This window comes from Haemorhous mexicanus, chromosome 7, assembly GCF_027477595.1.
Source record: "Haemorhous mexicanus isolate bHaeMex1 chromosome 7, bHaeMex1.pri, whole genome shotgun sequence".
NCBI lineage: Eukaryota > Metazoa > Chordata > Aves > Passeriformes > Fringillidae > Haemorhous > Haemorhous mexicanus.
The window spans coordinates 3,583,505-3,602,087 of NC_082347.1; the positions used below are offsets into that span (position 1 = coordinate 3,583,505).

Consider the following 18,583-nt stretch of genomic DNA (forward strand, 5'->3'; position numbering starts at 1 on the left):
AGCCCCAGCACGTTCCTCCCGGCCGGCAAAGCTCAGCCCAGCTGTGGCCGGCTGCCGCCTCGTTTCATTTATTTATTTTTGCTTTTGGCCAACAGCTCTAGTTGGGGAGAAGGGGACATGCGGCTGCTGGGACCCCTCAGGGCTCGCTGGCAAGCCCGAGGTGGAGACAACGACTCTCCACCAAAATGCTTGACTCCTCCCTCAGGTGGCTGCCATAACCCAAAATATCTGGGGGAGAAAAAGAATGAGATACAAAGAGGGCTAAAAATAGGCATTTTAATTAATGAAATGTGAATCGGAGGGGGCAGCTTGGCACTGGGTCAACATCTGCAAATGGCAAAAACCCTGAAACTCCCTGGGCCTCTATCAGGTTTGGCCACCCATGAGTGCTGTTAGCACTTATTTCTGGGGTTCCCCTGGGCAGGGGACACCCACAAATGCTGAGGAGACAGGAGATGCTTTGGACTTTGTGCTGGTGGCTTTATTTTTAATCAGATAAGTCTGACCGTCTTTCAGCACCTCCTAAGAAGTTCGCAGCCGCTGCCACACGGGGGCTGGGGCCGTTACAGCCCGTCAGTCCCCGGGGGCTCTCCCGAGATCGTACAGAAGGACACGTGGTGGTCTCCAGCTAAAATGGGACCTCTGTTCTGGGTGTCTCCTTTTGTGCTTGTTGTGCTGCTCTGATTTTTGGGCTTAGCTCCTTGACCAGCCTCCCCCTCCTTTTCACATAATAAATAAATAAATTCACCTGGTATGCAAATACACAGGGAAAAAAGGAAATAAACACAAACCTCCAAAACCAAGTTTGAAGAGCACCAAACCATAGTCACCTCATTTTGTTGTAGCCCAAGTGCCGTCCAGGGCTCTGTGGGCACTTTCCAGTCTCTGCTGGTGTATGAAGGCACTAAACCAAGAAGGTCTCCAGGCGCTTGCTGGCACCACAGGGATTTTGTCCTTGCCCCGTCCCAGCTGGCATGGGGGGTGGCAAGGCAGAGGCGCTTGGTCCTGTCCCCCTCTGTTTGCCATCACCCTCCTCCTCCTCAGTGCAGCTCCCGAGCTGGAGAGGTGGCCCTGTTGCCGACCCCACCGCCCCTCACCTTTACCATTTCCCCATTCCCGGAGAAGCTGTGTCATTCAGGCTCTGCAGGACCCTGGGGCCAGCTCTGCCAAGATGCTCCGGCTCCTGGGGCTGCCACCTGGCAGCAGCGAGGAGCATTTTTGGGAGCAGGGACCCCCAGGTCGCCTCCGGACCGGCCGGGAGCACGGCCGCAGCCCCTCGTTCCGCCCCGCCGCCGCGGCCCCGCGCCGCTACGTGACCCAGGCGGGCTGTGCCTCCTCCAGCAGGCTGAAGGAGCGGTTGGCCAGCGCCGCGGGGCTGCTGGCCAGCTTGTAGCCAAAGAGCCGCATGGCTGGGCCGCAGGCATCCTGCACCACCTGCGCCAGCTTGAAGGGCATGCTGAACCGCCACTTGTCGAACTGCTCCGAGGAGTTCTTGCACGTGGAGTAGACGCCGTTGCCGTCGGGGGGAGCCTGCGTGTTTTTGCCGATCCACTCCTCCACCTGGCGGGTGAGGGGCAGCCCGGCGAAGCGGAACATCTCCCGCGCCTTCTGCAGCGGCGCCCGCGCCACGTCCTCGTAGCGCACCAGCATGTAGCGGCCCCGCAGCCAGCCCGGCCGCCGCAGCCCCAGCTCCGCCGACACGCGGATGCTCTCGCAGTTGCCCCGCAGGCGCTGCACCTCCTCCTCGCGCAGCGGAGCCTCCCCTTCGGACGCCCACTTCTTCCAGGTCTCGTACTTGCCCGAGAAGGCCACCATGCGCGAGGCCAGGACGGCGCGGGGGTCCCGCACCAGCTGGATGATGCGCAGGTCCAGCCGGGGGTCCTCCACCAGCGGCTGCAGGAACTCCAGCTGCCGGATGCGCACCGTCTTCAGGGCCACGTGCTGCTTGCGCCGGCACGCCTCGGCCGCCAGAGTGATGTTGAGGGGGCCGCAGCGGCGGTTCTTGCAGTAGTACTTCTCAAAGACCTTCTTGGTGCTGGGCGTGCAGACGGGCTCCTCGCACAGCGAGTGGCTGGAGCCCCGCCGAAACAAGAAGGGCGTCAGGTGGCCCTCGGGAACCGGGGAGATGAAGTTCTCTAGGATGTAGAGGTCGCAGAGGAGGAGCTGCTTGAGGACATCTCGGTAAACCAAAGCTGAGCCCACCGCGCTGGCTCCCCCAGGCAGGAAGTTCACCGTCTTCTCAACGTGCCAGAGGGGCTCAAAGAGGTAGAAGATGCTGCCCTGCTGGTTGAAGAACTCCCCGACAAAGGAGGAGCCAGTGCGGGTGGTGGCCATCAGCAGGACGTGCCGCCGTGGCCCGGGGTCCCCGTTACCTGCCAGCTGCAGGGTGATGTTGTACAGGTGGGACCTCAGCTGGGAGAAAGCAGCGTCCAGCTCCTGCAGCGAGGCCAGCGAGCTGTTCTTGGCCGGTGCTGGGCTGACCTCCGTGCTGTTGGCCTCTGCCAGTGCTTGCGGGGACTGCTTCAGCTTGTCCGACACCCTGTGGGGAGACCCAGCCCAGCCTGGAGGACAGCGGGACCACCCTGCATCCCACCGGGGGACTTGGGGGGCTCCTGCTGCATAGGAGCTCAGAATTGGGGAGAGGGGCTGCAAACCTTGGCGTGGCTCAGATGCCCACTGCCTACCTGGAGATGAAGTTGTTCTCCTTCTCGATGATGATGAGGCTGATGACGAAGACCAGCAGGACGGCGTACTTGCTCTTCATCTTCAAGCAGTGCAGCAGCTCCCGGATATCCTGGGGCAACGCGCGTCGGATCTCCATGGGGAGCACGCACAGGTCCCTCCTGCACGCCGGGAAGGTGTCTTGGGCTAGGGCCTTGCCAGTCCTGCCTGTGGGGAGAAGAAGGCTCAGCATGGCGAGGGTCAGAAGCTGGCAAAGGCTGGACAAGAGCAGTAAAAAAGTGGAAGCTCCTCCCTACTGCTCCATCCCACCCCCGAGGAGCAGGGGGGTGCCTGAATGCCCCATCGGCTGCTCCTCCTCCTTCCCAAAATATATCTGCCCGACAGGATCCCTTCCCACGCTTCCACCAGCTGCCCCTGCCCACCCTGAAACCCAATCCCTGCCATCCAGCAGCTGCCTGCTTCCCACTGGCAAAAACCTGCTGCTGCCAGTGAGGGAGCCTCTGGATCATCCGAATCTTTGGCACATTGTGGCTCCCAACCTCTGGAAAGGGGAGGCTTGGAGGCTCCACTGTAGGACCCCAGAGTGGGGCTGAGCAGCTTCCGCCTTCCCCCAGCATGGCAGCAGCAGCTGCTGAGCCTCGAAAATGAAACCCAGAGAGTTTTTAGGAACAACGGCGGGCCGGAAAACACTGCTGCTGCCAGTCCCCCTCGGGGAGTAGAATGCTCCGGGGGGAGGTTTTTGCCAAAAAAGGGAAGAAAAAAAAAACCCACCCAAATGATGGTGCAGCTGCTTAGTGTGGGATGCAAAACCAGGAGACTTGGCATCCCCGCCCGGCAGAAAAGAGCCGCCCCCCCAGCCTCGACTTCAGCGCCCGAATCGGAGCGTTGCTGGAAACCGCTCTGAGTCACACCAAACCCACACCCCAGCTGGAGATTTTGGGGGCCACAGCTGCTTTTTCAGGCTCTGGGGCAGGTCCCCAGTGTGCAGATTTACACCCCTAGGCCTTGCTGGCACCTGCCACCTGCCCGTGGTGACGCCGTTCGTTCGTCCTGCTTTCTTGGCCAGACTTTCGGTGACTCAGGCAAAATCTATTTAGCCTTGGCTGTGACCCTGGCAGCCCGTCCCAGCCCTGCTTTTGGGGTGAAGGAGGGGAGCCAGGCAGAGCCCCATCCTTTGGGGGGCCCCGGGGTTTGCTGGAGGGAAGATGCCCCGGCCAAGCCTCGGCATCTGCAGCCCCCGGCAGAGCGTGGAGCGGGGAAGCCCTGCCAGGCATTGCGTCACGTCGCAACCTCTTCCGCGTTGTGCTCGGCCAAAATGTGCATTTTTTAGGCCAAAATGTGCATTTTTTAGCGTTGCTTGCTGAATGTCCCTCTGGCTGGGAAGGAGGGATCATGGGCAGGAGGGGTGGGATGTGTCCCGTGGCCAGGGCAGCACCCCAGCCTGTCAGATTCCCAGTCCTCTCTGTGACAGGACAAGGAATTTCCCAGCTTGAGCAAAGCACTCAGCTCCCTAGGCTTGGCTTCCAGCCATCTCCTTTCCAGCCAAACCTTCTAAAAAGAGACATCCACACCCACGCACCCAGGAAACTTAGGATTTAGTGGGATTCAAGGACTCTGGAGAGCCCTGGCAGCCCCAGAGCCCTCCCACAGTGGTCCCCCAGCTCCCCCCTTTCAGCAAATGGCACCGAGATCCCCGGCACACGTGTGTGCGTGTGTGTGCTTGTGTGTGTGTGTATTTTTAACAGCCCTGTTAGTTTAGTTTGTCATCACACTGCTCCTCGGGGACAGGCCAGCAGCCGGGGCAGGTGCCTTTCACCAGCCACCCCTCATATCCCCCTCCTCGGTCGTGCCCCCTCGATGACAGGATTTGTCGGAGTATTTGAGCAACCGAGAGAAAAAAAATCAAATATACAAAGTCCTCAGTGCGCGGCCGCGTCTCAGAGTCACGGCATCCCAGGGGGCGGTGATCTGCATCCCTGCCCTCGCCTGGGGCTGGGGACAGTCCCCACGCACAGGGGATGGCATCAACCGCTTCCTCAGACAAATCCCTGGGCAAAGCCAGCCCCGGGTTTTCCCCCTCTAATGCCCCCAGCTGCCTGACCACAAATGAGCCACAGACCAGGAATTATTCACAGCGGTGACACAGAGAACCATGTCCGGCAGCGCTGGCAAAACCCTCAGTCACAGGCCCGGGGCAGACATCATTCATTAAATAAACAACCGGCTGCAAATCCCGCCTGGGAACTGCGGGGCGGCAGCGACAGGCACGGAGGCCCCGTCAGGGCTGAGCTGAGGGGCTGGGGGCATGTGGGTGACCTGGTGAGGCTGCCTGGCTCATCCCAAAGCTCTTCCTTGCTGGGGCCTGCGAGGCACAGCCTGGCTGGGGCACTGCACGAGCATCAAGTGCCCCTTTGTGAGGGGAACAGAGGGGCTCTGTGTCCCTGCACGCTCTCCTCCGGGGCTCTGCTGGGATGGGATGGATCCGGAGAATCATCAGGATGCTGCTGCTGCCACCCCAGGGTGCCCTGCCAGTGTCCACTCCTGGGGAGTGCACCTGTGTGAGCAGACAGATGGATGGACATCATCCCTGGAGACTGCAGGCAGCGTTGTCTTGCTCTCCACATCCCAAAGCAAAGCGGAATAATTTCCAGGAATGCTAAACCGAGATGCTGCAGAAGGCAGCACCCACAGCTCAGATGCTGCTCCCTGCTTTTTCCTATCCTGCAGGCTGGAAGTGCTTTTCAATTCAGCAGGGATGGATGCAATTCCCATTGCAGAGATTTATGGATTTCCCAGATGAGTTAAAGCCAGAAAAGGAGCTTTTTTTGGGCGATGTTGGGGATTTTGTTCCCATGCAAATCTGCCCATGTGGGATCCACCACTACCAGCAAGTTAGCTTAACCTTGCCACAGCAAGAAGGAAGGACTTGGACAGTAATGGAGACACCAAATCATTCCAGTCTGCTGGAGCAAGTTGGTTTGTGTGATGGATGCTCCCACTGGTGGTGCAGCTGGGCTGAGAACAGCAGAGGCCCTGTAAGAAGAAGGAGGGGAGGGATGCTCCTGTCACCCTTCTGCAGGGCATTCCACAGGACTGTCCGACTGTCAGAGCAGAGCAGGGGTTTTGAGCTCTGTTTTGGGAAAGGGAAGGTTTTGCACAAAGCCTTAGGGCTCTCCTTCCCCAACTTTGGCTGCCCTGAGCCCCCACCAGATGAGATCCAGGAAAGAAAAGTACCTGTGGCTGCCAGGGGCAGCCAGCTGGAGGTGAGATTGGATGAAGTCACATTTTCCTCTGGTGACTCAACAGGCAACAACTGAGCTCTGGACACAGAAAGGCAATGAAACACCCCCATGCAAGAGTTCCTGAGATCCTTCTGACCATCCAGCCCCCATCCACTCCCATGCATCCCTCCATGGAAGCCCACAGTGACCTGCAGCTGAGCTCGCTGCCCCTGGCGCTGCTGCTGCTGCACTGAGTAATTCCCTCCACGGTCCTTTGCTTCATCAGACTTCATCAGACTGTGGGATCAGCAAAACACAGGGGCAGAACAACAAAGACATTAGGAGCACGAGCTTATCTGCTCTCCGTGCTGCTCTTTGTCTGCAACCTGGGAAAAAAAAACCCCTTCTGTATTTACTCTTTCAACTATTTCCGCTCCCAACTTCCTCCCGAGGCTGGCCTTGGGAAATGTGCCACCAGAGCTTCCCACTTTGCTTTCATCTCCTAGTAATTTTCATCCTGTCCTGGCTGTCCTCCAAGGCATGGCACAAGCACAGTGCTGCTTCGGTTTGCCCTGCGGCGCAGCTAAGGAGCCTGTCCAGGCAGGTATCTTTTGGTTAAAAACATGTCTAGTCAAGCTAAAAAAAAAGAGGGGAAAACAGTCACCTCCTACAATGTTTATAAAGTTGCTGAGAATAGTCACAATCCTCATCAAATTGAAGCCTGGAAAGTGCCCATTGGAGGAGAAAGTTGGGAATGGAAAGTCCTTCTGACTCAGAGGTTACACTCAGGAGCAGCAGCAGGAGCAGTGTTGGTACAAACAGGCACCACTGGACCAACTTTGTTTTCATTTCATGAGCTCTCAAACTCCAGGTGCATGAGGTTGTCCCTGTCCACTCTTTACTGTCCCACCTGCTCTCTGTGATGACCCAGATGAGCTGTCCTCATTCCTCGTATCCCACTGTGCAGAAGGGTGTAGAGGCTGGTGAGGGCACAGTAATGTTGGTGACACGACCAGCACAGGCTTCATGGCCAGGACAGACTGATCTTTTCTCTCCCTCACCTTGGTGGTGTCCAAAGAGACCCCAAGAGTTTTCTCCTGACCCAGCAGAGAGGAGAGCTGCTGCTCCTGCCCCTGGTGAACCCGATGGGGCTCAGAGACATCAGTGCTGGGCATGGGGATAAAACACGTGCATCTGCCAGGCAGGGACCAGCCTCTGGAGCTGGATCTGCACCAGGACCCAGCTAAAACATCTTCAACATTGAAACCAACCCGCCGGCAACCACAGACACGGCTGGGGTGGGGGTTGCAGCACCACCTGCAGCAAAGGTGAGCAGCTGAAGGCGCCGAAGTGCTGGGCAGCGAGGGGGGCTGCAGAGCAGACCACCAAGACGGGTGAGAGGACGTTTGCTCGGCGCCGGTGGCACAATGCCGGCTGCTGTGCGTGCCGGCGGCCCCCGGCCACGCCGGGAACCGCAGATGCCCGAGCCTGTTTCAATGAGCCCTTTCTTTGGGGCGCAGAGCCCACGGTCCCTCCCACCGCCCCGCACTCCTTCCCCTCGCTGCTCCACGCTCTCCTGGAAGCTCCTCGGCCAAACCCACCCCAAAAGCAGGGATACGGCGCTCCCTGCGCTCGCCTCTGCTCCCCTTTCAGCCCGAGGCAGGCGCCTGTAGCGCTCTAGGGATGCAGAAGGGACTGGTGGCAAGAGGTGTTGGCGAGGGGACAGTGACCTGTGCTGGAGTCAGCACAGGGAGACTGGGGCTGTGAAATCGAGCCGTACGCTGAAGCAACATGGCAGATGTGGAAAAATTGCAGAGTTAAATGCCTGTCCTGGTGTAGCGTTGTAAATCGTTGGCTGTGGAAAAGGAGACGCTTTTCTCCAGACACCAAAGCCAGGCTCGGTGCAAAGGCAGTGGGGCGTGGGCAGCTCTCCCCAGTGTGGCGGGGAGCAGCTGCTAAAATCTCGGCAGGCACTGACGGGGGACTCTGCTGGGATGGCCTTTTCCCCCTAGGGTACCCCCATGCCATCCAGGGCCCGTCTGGGGCCGTAGGGGTGTCAGAGTCCCAGCTCCGGCAGAAATGTCCCTGGCTCCCGGGCGCCGGGAGCCGGGAGCCGGCCGAGGGCCAGCGTGCCCCGGTGGCCCCGGGACAGGAGGGGAAAGGGTGAGAACAACTTTCCAGTGCTCCCTGGTAGGGGCTGACAGGACGGATGATGCAACTCCGGGATGATTGTGAGAAACTCTCATTTTCCAAAGTCTCCTTCTGTCGCCCCAAACGCGCTCCGCTCCGGACGGAGGCTCGGCGCTGCCGCTGCAGAACTCGATCCTATTCCACTGATTTTTTTTTCCCCTCCCTGTTTTATTTTTTCCCCGAAAGAAAGGCACGGGGAGAGCTGCTGAGCAGTCATGTGCTGGGAGGACTTTCGGCAGCGGGGTGCTGGGATCGGGCTGTCCGCCGAGGGGAGGGAGGCAGGGGAGGAAGGGAGGCACCGCCGGCGCTGCCCCGCTGCGGGAGCGGGCGGCGGGGGGCCCCGCACCGAGACAAAGGAGCGGCCGAGGCCGGAGGGCGCACAAAGGAGCCGGCGGAGCCCGGGGCCGCCCCGCGGGGGGATGCGGCCACCGAGCCCCGGGCTCCCCACCGGCCCCGCTCCCCCTGCCCGGGGCGGGGGGGATGAGCTCGGGGCCGCGACCCCTCCTCGCACGCCCAACTTCCCGCAACTCCCCGCCGCGCCGGGAAAGACCCGAGCCCCGCCGCCATCCTCCCCCGAGCCCCGGGGCTCCCGCTGCCCATCTCGCCGGTTCCGGCCCTTCGGCTGCGCTCCGGCCCCGGCCCCGTCGGTCCCGACCCCCGCTGCACCTACCCGGCGGCGGCCGCTCCGCGGGGCGAGCGAGCCCGGTCCTGCCGTGAGGGAGGAGAGAGAGAAACGAGTCCCCTGCTTTTCTTCACGGTGCTGTCATCCTCCCCCACTCCCTCCCTCCCTCTCTGATTCCCTCCCTCCTCTCTTCCCTCCCTCCTTCCTTCCTTCCTTCCTCCCTGCCGGGGCAGCGGCGGGGGGAGCGGTCCCGGCGCCTGGACGCGGGTCCCGGGGCGGGGCCGGGCAGGGCCCCCGGGCCAAGCCCCGCTGATCCCACCCCGGGAGCTGCCGGCCCCCGCCTGGGGATCGCTGGAAGGGGTCGCCCGGGTGGGGAAAGGGGGGAAGTGGGGTCCTGGGAGCCCACAGACACCCCATGAAATTATCCCGTCTGGGCCAAGGTGAGTACCCTCCCGGGCAGCACGGGGTGATTTGGGCCGTAGGCTTCCTGCCCAAAGCACGTCACACTGGGGTGGTCGGGGCAAACCTCCAAGGATGGAGCTAGTACAACCTCTCTTTGCTCACTGCCCGTACTGGAGAAATTGTTTCTTCTTCTATCCACTCTAAACCTCTCCTGCCCTGGCTCTCACCCTCCCATCATGTGAGGAACCTGGCTCCATCTCTGTGACCACCTTGTGGCAAGGTTCCTCTTTGTTCTCCTCAGCCAAAACTGGCTTCAAGGTCAGCACCTTTCTCCCCAAACTCCACTTTGTCCCCACACAGGAGCTGTGGAGGGGGTGGTCCCACCATGGTGTGCTGTGCTGGTGAGGTCACATCTCTGTGCTCCAAGAGGGCAGGGAGTAAGAGCATCCTACTGGGAGCAACCCAGGAGCATTGGGGACACTGGCTGTCACTGTCCCTGCAGGGCAGGCTTAGGGTCTGGAGCATTAAATCCTACAGAAATGGCTGTTTTGGCTGAAGTGCAGAAATTCACCCAGCTCCCTCAGAGCTCTGTAATGTTAGACACCAAGGAGCTGAAATACATCTGGCTCTGCAAGCAGAGAGAGATCCAAAAAACTAGTCCCCATAAAAACTTTCAGCCTTCTTTCACATTCCTGGCATAGTTTTTCTGCTACGCATGTGGCACAGACAACAAAATGAAAGTTTTCTTGGCATTGAAGTGTGATTATCAATGTCATTCATCACTCCTCAGTGGCTTCCTGTGAGCCAAGGTGATGGAGATGGCCTTGCACGGAGAGTGCCAGCAGCTGGTGGCACAGCTGGTAAGCAAACAGCAAGGCAGGAAAGCCTGGGTGTGATGTTCATAGCCTTCCTTCCTTCCTTCCTTCCTTCCTTCCTTCCTTCCTTCCTTCCTTCCTTCCTTCCTTCCTTCCTTCCTTCCTTCCTTCCTTCCTTCCTTCCTTCCTTCCTTCCTTCCTTCCTTCCTTCCTTCCTTCCTTCCTTCCTTCCTTCCTTCCTTCCTTCCTTCCTTCCTCCCTCCCTCCCTCCCTCCCTCTCTCTCTTTTCCTGGTTTTAGCAGGCACCCACAGCCAGTGGTTCTGCAATCCAGCTGCAGATAGTCAGAACATCTCCGATAACTCCAGGGCTTGGTTTCTGCAGCTTTGCTGATGGAGCTGGGGTGAAGGGCAGTGTCTCTGAAGGAAACTCTGCCCAAATGAGGCAAGCCCAGGGCTGGCAGGATCAGGCTTGTGCAGGCTGTCAGGTTGATCATGTCAGAAAAGAGCAGATAAGTCTGGCTGGCCGCACACCTCAGGGTGGGGTTTTGAGATGTGGTGAAACATTTTTAAGCTTCTCGCTTGTTATATCAACTGGAGCAGGGCATTCTGCCTCGTTTTTTGTGGGCAAAGATCTTGGCAAAAATCTGATACATAAATAATTTTGAGGTGAGGGCACAGAGAAGCTGGTGGGCAGCTGAACACCCATACTAGAGGGTGTCACTGTCTTTGTAGGATGCTTTAGTGGCAGTCCCGGGGGTGGCAGGAGCAGAGGAGGGACCTCCCCTCGCTGTGGAGCACAGCCTGAGCCCGGAGCGAGCTCCCTGCCAGGAGATCTTCCTGCTTCATCGATAATGAAGCTGGCACGGGGAGGAACAAAGTGGCTTCTGCACCCCTCGCACTGCCGAGAGAGGCGGCGGCAGAGGCAGGGAGTTGTGTTTCCTCCGCCCTTCTCTTCCCTGCGGGATCGCATTCCCTCCGCCGCCCATTCCTCCTCCCCAGGGATAACACAGACGCTGCTCCTCGCTCCCTGCGTTGCACAAGGGTGTGGAGGCAAAGGAGCAGTCCCCACAATGACATCAGGAGCAAGGAGAGGGCGACGTGTCTCTATAGCAACCAGGATGCTCTGGGTTTTTGGGGAATAACCAGCAGTTGCTGGTTAAACTAAGCATCTGCCGCTGGTTTTACACCCTCGGTTCAAGTTGATGATGTGGCAATGACCAGGTCGGGCTGCATTTTAAAAAAAACCTCCACTGGTTTTTCCTCTGTTAGCACTAGGGCAGCATCTCATTTTTATCAGTGGCGTGGTAAAAAACACTGCCTCATGTTGCAGGATCTGCTTCAACAATTTGGGTATAAAACAGAGGTAATCAGTTGTTTTTTGGGTGGTAAAATCGCTTAAGGGATACAAAATGGTGTGGAAATTTGAGTTAGTCTGTAGGCAAGAGAATGATTTGAGGTAAAAATGAGGTAACCAACAGGTAGGAAAAAATTTGTCTAGAAAACTTTAGGTGATCTGTAAGGCAAAGTGAATATTTTGGGGGTGAGATCTGAGATGATCTCTAGGGGACAAAATGACGTTTTTTGCAATAATTTAGAGGTAATCAGCAGGGGTTTTCTTAGTGGTAAAATTTAGGCAATCTGTTGGGGAAAGAATGAACATTTTGGAGATGAGAAAGGTAGCCAGAGGGTTCTTTTGATTGCAAAATCTGTACTAATCTGTAGAGGACAAAATGAACCTTTGAGGGCTAAATGTGAGTTAATCTACCTAAGAAACAAAAGAGAGACGCCGAGGTCCTAGGTGTCGGTTTGCAGGAGGTACTTGGCACTGTCAATCCAGCCTGACTTGGCTCTGGTGCCAGCTTCACACGGGGAGGCATCCTGCGCAATGCTGAATTTCAGGAGCCAGCCGGCCACTCTGAGCCACAGGCCCTGGAACACAGAGGCAGGCCATAACACATAAGAAACAAATGTCAGCAGCCCAGGTTCTTGGTGTCAGTTTGCAGCAGGTACTTGACACTGTCAATCCAGCCTGACTTGCCACTGGTGCCAGCTTCAGTCTGGGAGGCATCCTGCGCAATGCCGAATTTCAGGAGCCAGCCGGCCACTCTGAGCCACAGGCCCTGGAACACATAGGCCGGCCCTTCCACCTAAGAAAAAAAAAAGAGCAACCTAGGTTCTTGGTGTCATTTTGCAGGAGGTACTTGGCACTGTCAATCCAGCCTGACTTGGCTCTGGTGCATGCTTTGGTTTGGGAGGCATCCTGCGCAATGCCGAATTCCAGGCGCCAGCCGGCCACTCTGAGCCACAGGCCATTGAACACATAGGCAGGCCCTTCCACCTAAGAAACAAAAGAGAACAACCCAGGTTCTTGGTGTCAGTTTTCAGGAGGTACTTGGCACTGTCAAGCCAGCCTGACTTGGTACTGGTGCATGCTTCAGTCGGGGAGGAATCCTGCGCAATGCCGAATTTCAGGAGCCGGCCAGCCACTCTGAGCCACAGGCCCTGGAACACATAGGCAGGCCCTTCCACCTAAGAAACAAAAGTCACCAGCCCAGGTTCTTGGTGTCAGTTTGCAGGAGGTACTTGGCACTGTCAATCCAGCCTGACTTGGCTCTGGTGCCAGCTTAAGTCGGAGAGGAATCCGGCGCAATGCCGAATTTCCGGAGCCAGCCGGCCACTCTGAGCCACAGGCCCTGGAACACATAGGCAGGCCCTTCCACCTAAGAAACAAAAGAGAACAACCCAGGTTCTTGGTGTCAGTTTGCAGGAGGTACTTGGCACTGTCAATCCAGCCTGACTTGGCTCTGGTGCCAGCTTAAGTCGGGGAGGAATCCTGCGCAATGCCGAATTTCCGGAGCCAGCCGGCCACTCTGAGCCACAGGCCCTGGAACACATAGGCAGGCCCTTCCACCTAAGAAACAAAAGAGAACAACCCAGGTTCTTGGTGTCAGTTTGCAGGAGGTACTTGGCACTGTCAAGCCAGCCTGACTTGGCTCTGGTGCATGCTTCACTCGGGGAGGAATCCTGCGCAATGCCGAATTTCAGGAGCCTGCCGGCCACTCTGAGCCACAGGCCCTGGAACACATAGGCAGGCCCTTCCACCTAAGAAACGAAAGAGAGCAGCCCAGGTTCTTGGTGTCAGTTTGCAGCAGGTACTTGGCACTGTCAATCCAGCCTGACTTGGCTCTGGTGCCAGCTTCAGTCGGGGAGGCATCCAGTGCAATGCCGAATTTAAGGAGCCAGCTGGCCACTCTGAGCCACAGGCCCTGGAACACATAGGCAGGCCCTTCCATCTAAGAAAAAAAAGTCACCAGCCCAGGTTCTTGGTGTCAGTTTGCAGCAGGTACTTGGCACTGTCAATCCAGACTGACTTGGCTCTGGTGCCAGCTTAAGTCGGGGAGGAATCCTGCGCAATGCCGAATTTCAGGAGCCAGCCGGCCACTCTGAGCCACAGGCCCTGGAACACATAGGCAGGCCCTTCCACCTAAGAAACAAAAGTCACCAGCCCAGGTTCTTGGTGTCAGTTTGCAGCAGGTACCTGGCACTGTCAATCCAGCCTGACTTGCCTCTGGTGCATGCTTCACTCGGGGAGGAATCCTGCGCAATGCCGAATTTCAGGAGCCAGCCGGCCACTCTGAGCCACATGCCCTGGAACACATAGGCAGGCCCTTCCACCTAAGAAACAAAAGTCACCAGCCCAGGTTCTTGGTGTCAGTTTGCAGGAGGTACTTGGCACTGTCAATCCAGCCTGACTTGGCTCTGGTGCATGCTTTGGTCTGGGAGGAATCCTGCGCAATGCCGAATTTCAGGAGCCAGCCAGCCACTCTGAGCCACAGGCCCTGGAACAAATAGGCAGGCCCTTCCACCTAAGAAACAAAAGAGAACAACCCAGGTTCTCGGTGTCAGTTTGAAGCAGGTACTTGGCACTGTCAATCCAGCCTGACTTGCCACTGGTGCCAGCTTCACTCGGGGAGGCATCCTGCGCAATGCCGAATTTCAGGAGCCAGCTGGCCACTCTGAGCCACAGGCCCTGGAACACATAGGCAGGCCCTTCCACCTAAGAAACAAAAGTCACCAGCCCAGGTTCTTGGTGTCAGTTTGCAGCAGGTACCTGGCACTGTCAATCCAGCCTGACATGGCTCTGGTGCATGCTTCACTCGGGGAGGAATCCTGCACAATGCCGAATTTCAGGAGCCAGCCGGCCACTCTGAGCCACAGGCCATGGAACACATAGGCAGGCCCTTCCACCTAAGAATCAAAAGTCACCAGCCCAGGTTCTTGGTGTCAGTTTGCAGGAGGTACTTGGCACTGTCAATCCAGCCTGACTTGGCTCTTGTGCCAGCTTCCGGCGGGGAGGAAACCTGCGCAATGCCGAATTTCAGGAGCCAGCGGGCCATTCTGAGCCACAGGCTATGGAACACATAGGCAGGCCCTTCCACCTAAGAAACAAAAGAGAACAACCCAGGTTCTTGGTGTCAGTTTGCAGGAGGTACTTGGCACTGTCAATCCAGCCTGACTTGGCTCTGGTGCATGCTTTGGTTTGGGAGGCATCCTGCGCAATGCCGAATTCCAGGCGCCAGCCGGCCACTCTGAGCGACAGGCCATTGAACACATAAGCAGGCCCTTCCACCGAAGAAACAAAAGAGAACAACCCAGGTTCTTGGTGTCAGTTTGCAGGAGGTACTTGGCACTGTCAATCCAGCCTGACTTGGCTCTGGTGCATGCTTCACTCGGGGAGGAATCCTGCGCAATGCCGAATTTCAGGAGCCAGCTGGCCACTCTGAGCCACAGGCCCTGGAACACATAGGCAGGCCCTTCCACCTAAGAAACAAAAGAGAACAACCCAGGTTCTTGGTGTCAGTTTGCAGCAGGTACTTGGCACTGTCAATCCAGCCTGACTTGCCACGGGTGCATGCTTCACTCGGGGAGGAATCCTGCGCAATGCCGAATTTCAGGAGCCAGCCGGCCACTCTGAGCCACAGGCCCTAAAACACATAGGCAGGCCCTTCCACCTAAGAAAAAAAAGTCACCTGCCCAGGTTCTTGGTGTCAGTTTGCAGCAGGTACTTGGCACTGTCAATCCAGCCTGACTTGCCACTGGTGCCAGCTTCAGTCGGGGAGGCATCCTGCGCAATGCCGAATTTCAGGAGCCAGCCGGCCACTCTGAGCCACAGGCCCTGGAACACATAGGCAGGCCCTTCCACCTAAGAAACAAAAGTCACCAGCCCAGGTTCTTGGTGTCAGTTTGCAGCAGGTACTTGGCACTGTCAAGCCAGCCTGACTTGGCTCTTGTGCCAGCTTCAGTCGGGGAGGAATCCTGCGCAATGCCGAATTTCAGGAGCCAGCGGGCCATTCAGAGCCACAGGCTATGGAACACATAGGCAGGCCCTTCCACCTAAGAAACAAAAGAGAACAACCCAGGTTCTTGGTGTCAGCTTGCAGGAGGTACTTGACACTGTCAAGCCAGCCTGACTTGGCTCTGGTGCATGCTTTGGTTTGGGAGGCATCCTGCGCAATGCCGAATTCCAGGCGCCAGCCGGCCACTCTGAGCCACAGGCCATTGAACACATAAGCAGGCCCTTCCACCTAAGAAACAAAAGAGAACAACCCAGGTTCTTGGTGTCAGTTTTCAGGAGGTACTTGGCACTGTCAAGCCAGCCTGACTTGGTACTGGTGCATGCTTCAGTCGGGGAGGAATCCTGCGCAATGCCGAATTTCAGGAGCCGGCCGGCCACTCTGAGCCACAGGCCCGGGAACACATAGGCAGGCCCTTCCACCTAAGAAACAAAAGTCACCAGCCCAGGTTCTTGGTGTCAGTTTGCAGCAGGTACTTGGCACTGTCAATCCAGCCTGACTTGCCTCTGGTGCATGCTTTGGTCTGGGAGGAATCCTGCGCAATGCCGAATTTCCGGAGCCAGCCGGCCACTCTGAGCCACAGGCCCTGGAACACATAGGCAGGCCCTTCCACCTAAGAAACAAAAGAGAACAACCCAGGTTCTTGGTGTCAGTTTGCAGGAGGTACTTGGCACTGTCAAGCCAGCCTGACTTGGCTCTGGTGCATGCTTCACTCGGGGAGGCATCCAGCGCAATGCCGAATTTAAGGAGCCAGCCGGCCACTCTGAGCCACAGGCCCTGGAACACAGAGGCAGGCCCTTCCATCTAAGAAAAAAAAGTCACCAGCCCAGGTTCTTGGTGTCAGTTTGCAGGAGGTACTTGGCACTGTCAAGCCAGCCTGACTTGGCTCTGGTGCATGCTTCACTCGGGGAGGAATCCTGCGCAATGCCGAATTTCAGGAGCCAGCCGGCCACTCTGAGCCACAGGCCCTGGAACACATAGGCAGGCCCTTCCACCTAAGAAACAAAAGAGAACAACCCAGGTTCTTGGTGTCAGTTTGCAGCAGGTACTTGGCACTGTCAAGCCAGCCTGACTTGGCTCTGGTGCATGCTTCACTAGGGGAGGCATCCTGCGCAATGCCGAATTTCAGGAGCCAGCCGGCCACTCTGAGCCACAGGCCCTGGAACACATAGGCAGGCCCTTCCACCTAAGAAACAAAAGTCACCAGCCCAGGTTCTTGGTGTCAGTTTGCAGCAGGTACTTGGCACTGTCAAGCCAGCCTGACTTGGCTCTGGTGCCAGCTTCAGTCGGGGAGGAATCCTGCGCAATGCCGAATTTCAGGAGCCAGCGGGCCATTCAGAGCCACAGGCCCTGGAACACATAGGCAGGCCCTTCCACCTAAGAAACAAAAGAGAACAACCCAGGTTCTTGGTGTCAGTTTGCAGGAGGTACTTGGCACTGTCAAGCCAGCCTGACTTGGCTCTGGTGCATGCTTTGGTTTGGGAGGCATCCTGCGCAATGCCGAATTCCAGGCGCCAGCCGGCCACTCTGAGCGACAGGCCATTGAACACATAAGCAGGCCCTTCCACCTAAGAAACAAAAGAGAACAACCCAGGTTCTTGGTGTCAGTTTGCAGGAGGTACTTGGCACTGTCAAGCTAGCCTGACTTGGCTCTGGTGCATGCTTCACTCGGGGTGGAATCCTGCGCAATGCCGAATTTCAGGAGCCAGCCAGCCACTCTGAGCCACAGGCCCTGGAACACATAGGCAGGCCCTTCCACCTAAGAAACAAAAGAGAACAACCCAGGTTCTTGGTGTCAGTTTGCAGCAGGTACTTGGCACTGTCAATCCAGCCTGACTTGCCACGGGTGCATGCTTCACTCGGGGAGGAATCCTGCGCAATGCCGAATTTCAGGAGCCAGCCGGCCACTCTGAGCCACAGGCCCTAAAACACATAGGCAGGCCCTTCCACCTAAGAAAAAAAAGTCACCTGCCCAGGTTCTTGGTGTCAGTTTGCAGCAGGTACTTGGCACTGTCAATCCAGCCTGACTTGCCACTGGTGCCAGCTTCAGTCGGGGAGGCATCCTGCGCAATGCCGAATTTCAGGAGCCAGCCGGCCACTCTGAGCCACAGGCCCTGGAACACATAGGCAGGCCCTTCCACCTAAGAAACAAAAGTCACCAGCCCAGGTTCTTGGTGTCAGTTTGCAGCAGGTACTTAGCACTGTCAAGCCAGCCTGACTTGGCTCTTGTGCCAGCTTCAGTCGGGGAGGAATCCTGCGCAATGCCGAATTTCAGGAGCCAGCGTGCCATTCAGAGCCACAGGCTATGGAACACATAGGCAGGCCCTTCCACCTAAGAAACAAAAGAGAACAACCCAGGTTCTTGGTGTCAGTTTGCAGGAGGTACTTGACACTGTCAAGCCAGCCTGACTTGGCTCTGGTGCATGCTTTGGTTTGGGAGGCATCCTGCGCAATGCCGAATTCCAGGCGCCAGCCGGCCACTCTGAGCCACAGGCCATTGAACACATAAGCAGGCCCTTCCACCTAAGAAATAAAAGAGAACAACCCAGGTTCTTGGTGTCAGTTTTCAGGAGGTACTTGGCACTGTCAATCCAGCCTGACATGGTACTGGTGCATGCTTCAGTCGGGGAGGAATCCTGCGCAATGCCGAATTTCAGGAGCCAGCCGGCCACTCTGAGCCACAGGCCCGAGAACACATAGGCAGGCCCTTCCACCTAAGAAACAAAAGTCACCAGCCAAGGTTCTTGGTGTCAGTTTGCAGCAGGTACTTGGCACTGTCAATCCAGCCTGACTTGGCTCTGATGCATGCTTTGGTCTGGGAGGAATCCTGCGCAATGCCGAATTTCCGGAGCCAGCCGGCCACTCTGAGCCACAGGCCCTGGAACACATAGGCAGGCCCTTCCACCTAAGAAACAAAAGAGAACAACCCAGGTTCTTGGTGTCAGTTTGCAGGAGGTACTTGGCACTGTCAAGCCAGCCTGACTTGGCTCTGGTTCATGCTTCACTCGGGGAGGAATCCTGCGCAATGCCGAATTTCAGGAGCCTGCCGGCCACTCTGAGCCACAGGCCCTGGAACACATAGGCAGGCCCTTCCACCTAAGAAACAAAAGAGAGCAGCCCAGGTTCTTGGTGTCAGTTTGCAGCAGGTACTTGGCACTGTCAATCCAGCCTGACTTGGCTCTGGTGCCAGCTTCAGTCGGGGAGGCATCCAGCGCAATGCCGAATTTAAGGAGCCAGCCGGTCACTCTGAGCCACAGGCCCTGGAACACATAGGCAGGCCCTTTCATCTAAGAAAAA

The 18,583-nt window shown here is 57.4% G+C and overlaps 1 protein-coding gene across 2 annotated transcripts; it reads right to left on the bottom strand.

The window, feature by feature from the left end:
* Positions 1 to 262: 262 nt before the first annotated feature.
* Positions 263 to 8,884, bottom strand: CHST3 (carbohydrate sulfotransferase 3). Of its 2 annotated transcripts, none has more exons than XM_059850898.1 (3): positions 8,764 to 8,884; positions 2,685 to 2,889; positions 263 to 2,539 (listed from the first exon to the last, which is right to left on the bottom strand). In XM_059850898.1, the coding sequence occupies exons 2-3, from the start codon at positions 2,819 to 2,821 to the stop codon at positions 1,309 to 1,311; spliced, it is 1,368 nt and encodes a 455-aa protein (XP_059706881.1). In that variant the 5' UTR covers positions 2,822 to 2,889; positions 8,764 to 8,884; the 3' UTR covers positions 263 to 1,308. The 2 variants fall into 2 exon arrangements, with proteins under 2 accessions (XP_059706881.1, XP_059706880.1); XM_059850897.1 differs by lacking the exon at positions 8,764 to 8,884 and adding an exon at positions 3,159 to 3,522.
* Between the last annotated feature and the right edge of the window lie 9,699 nt (positions 8,885 to 18,583).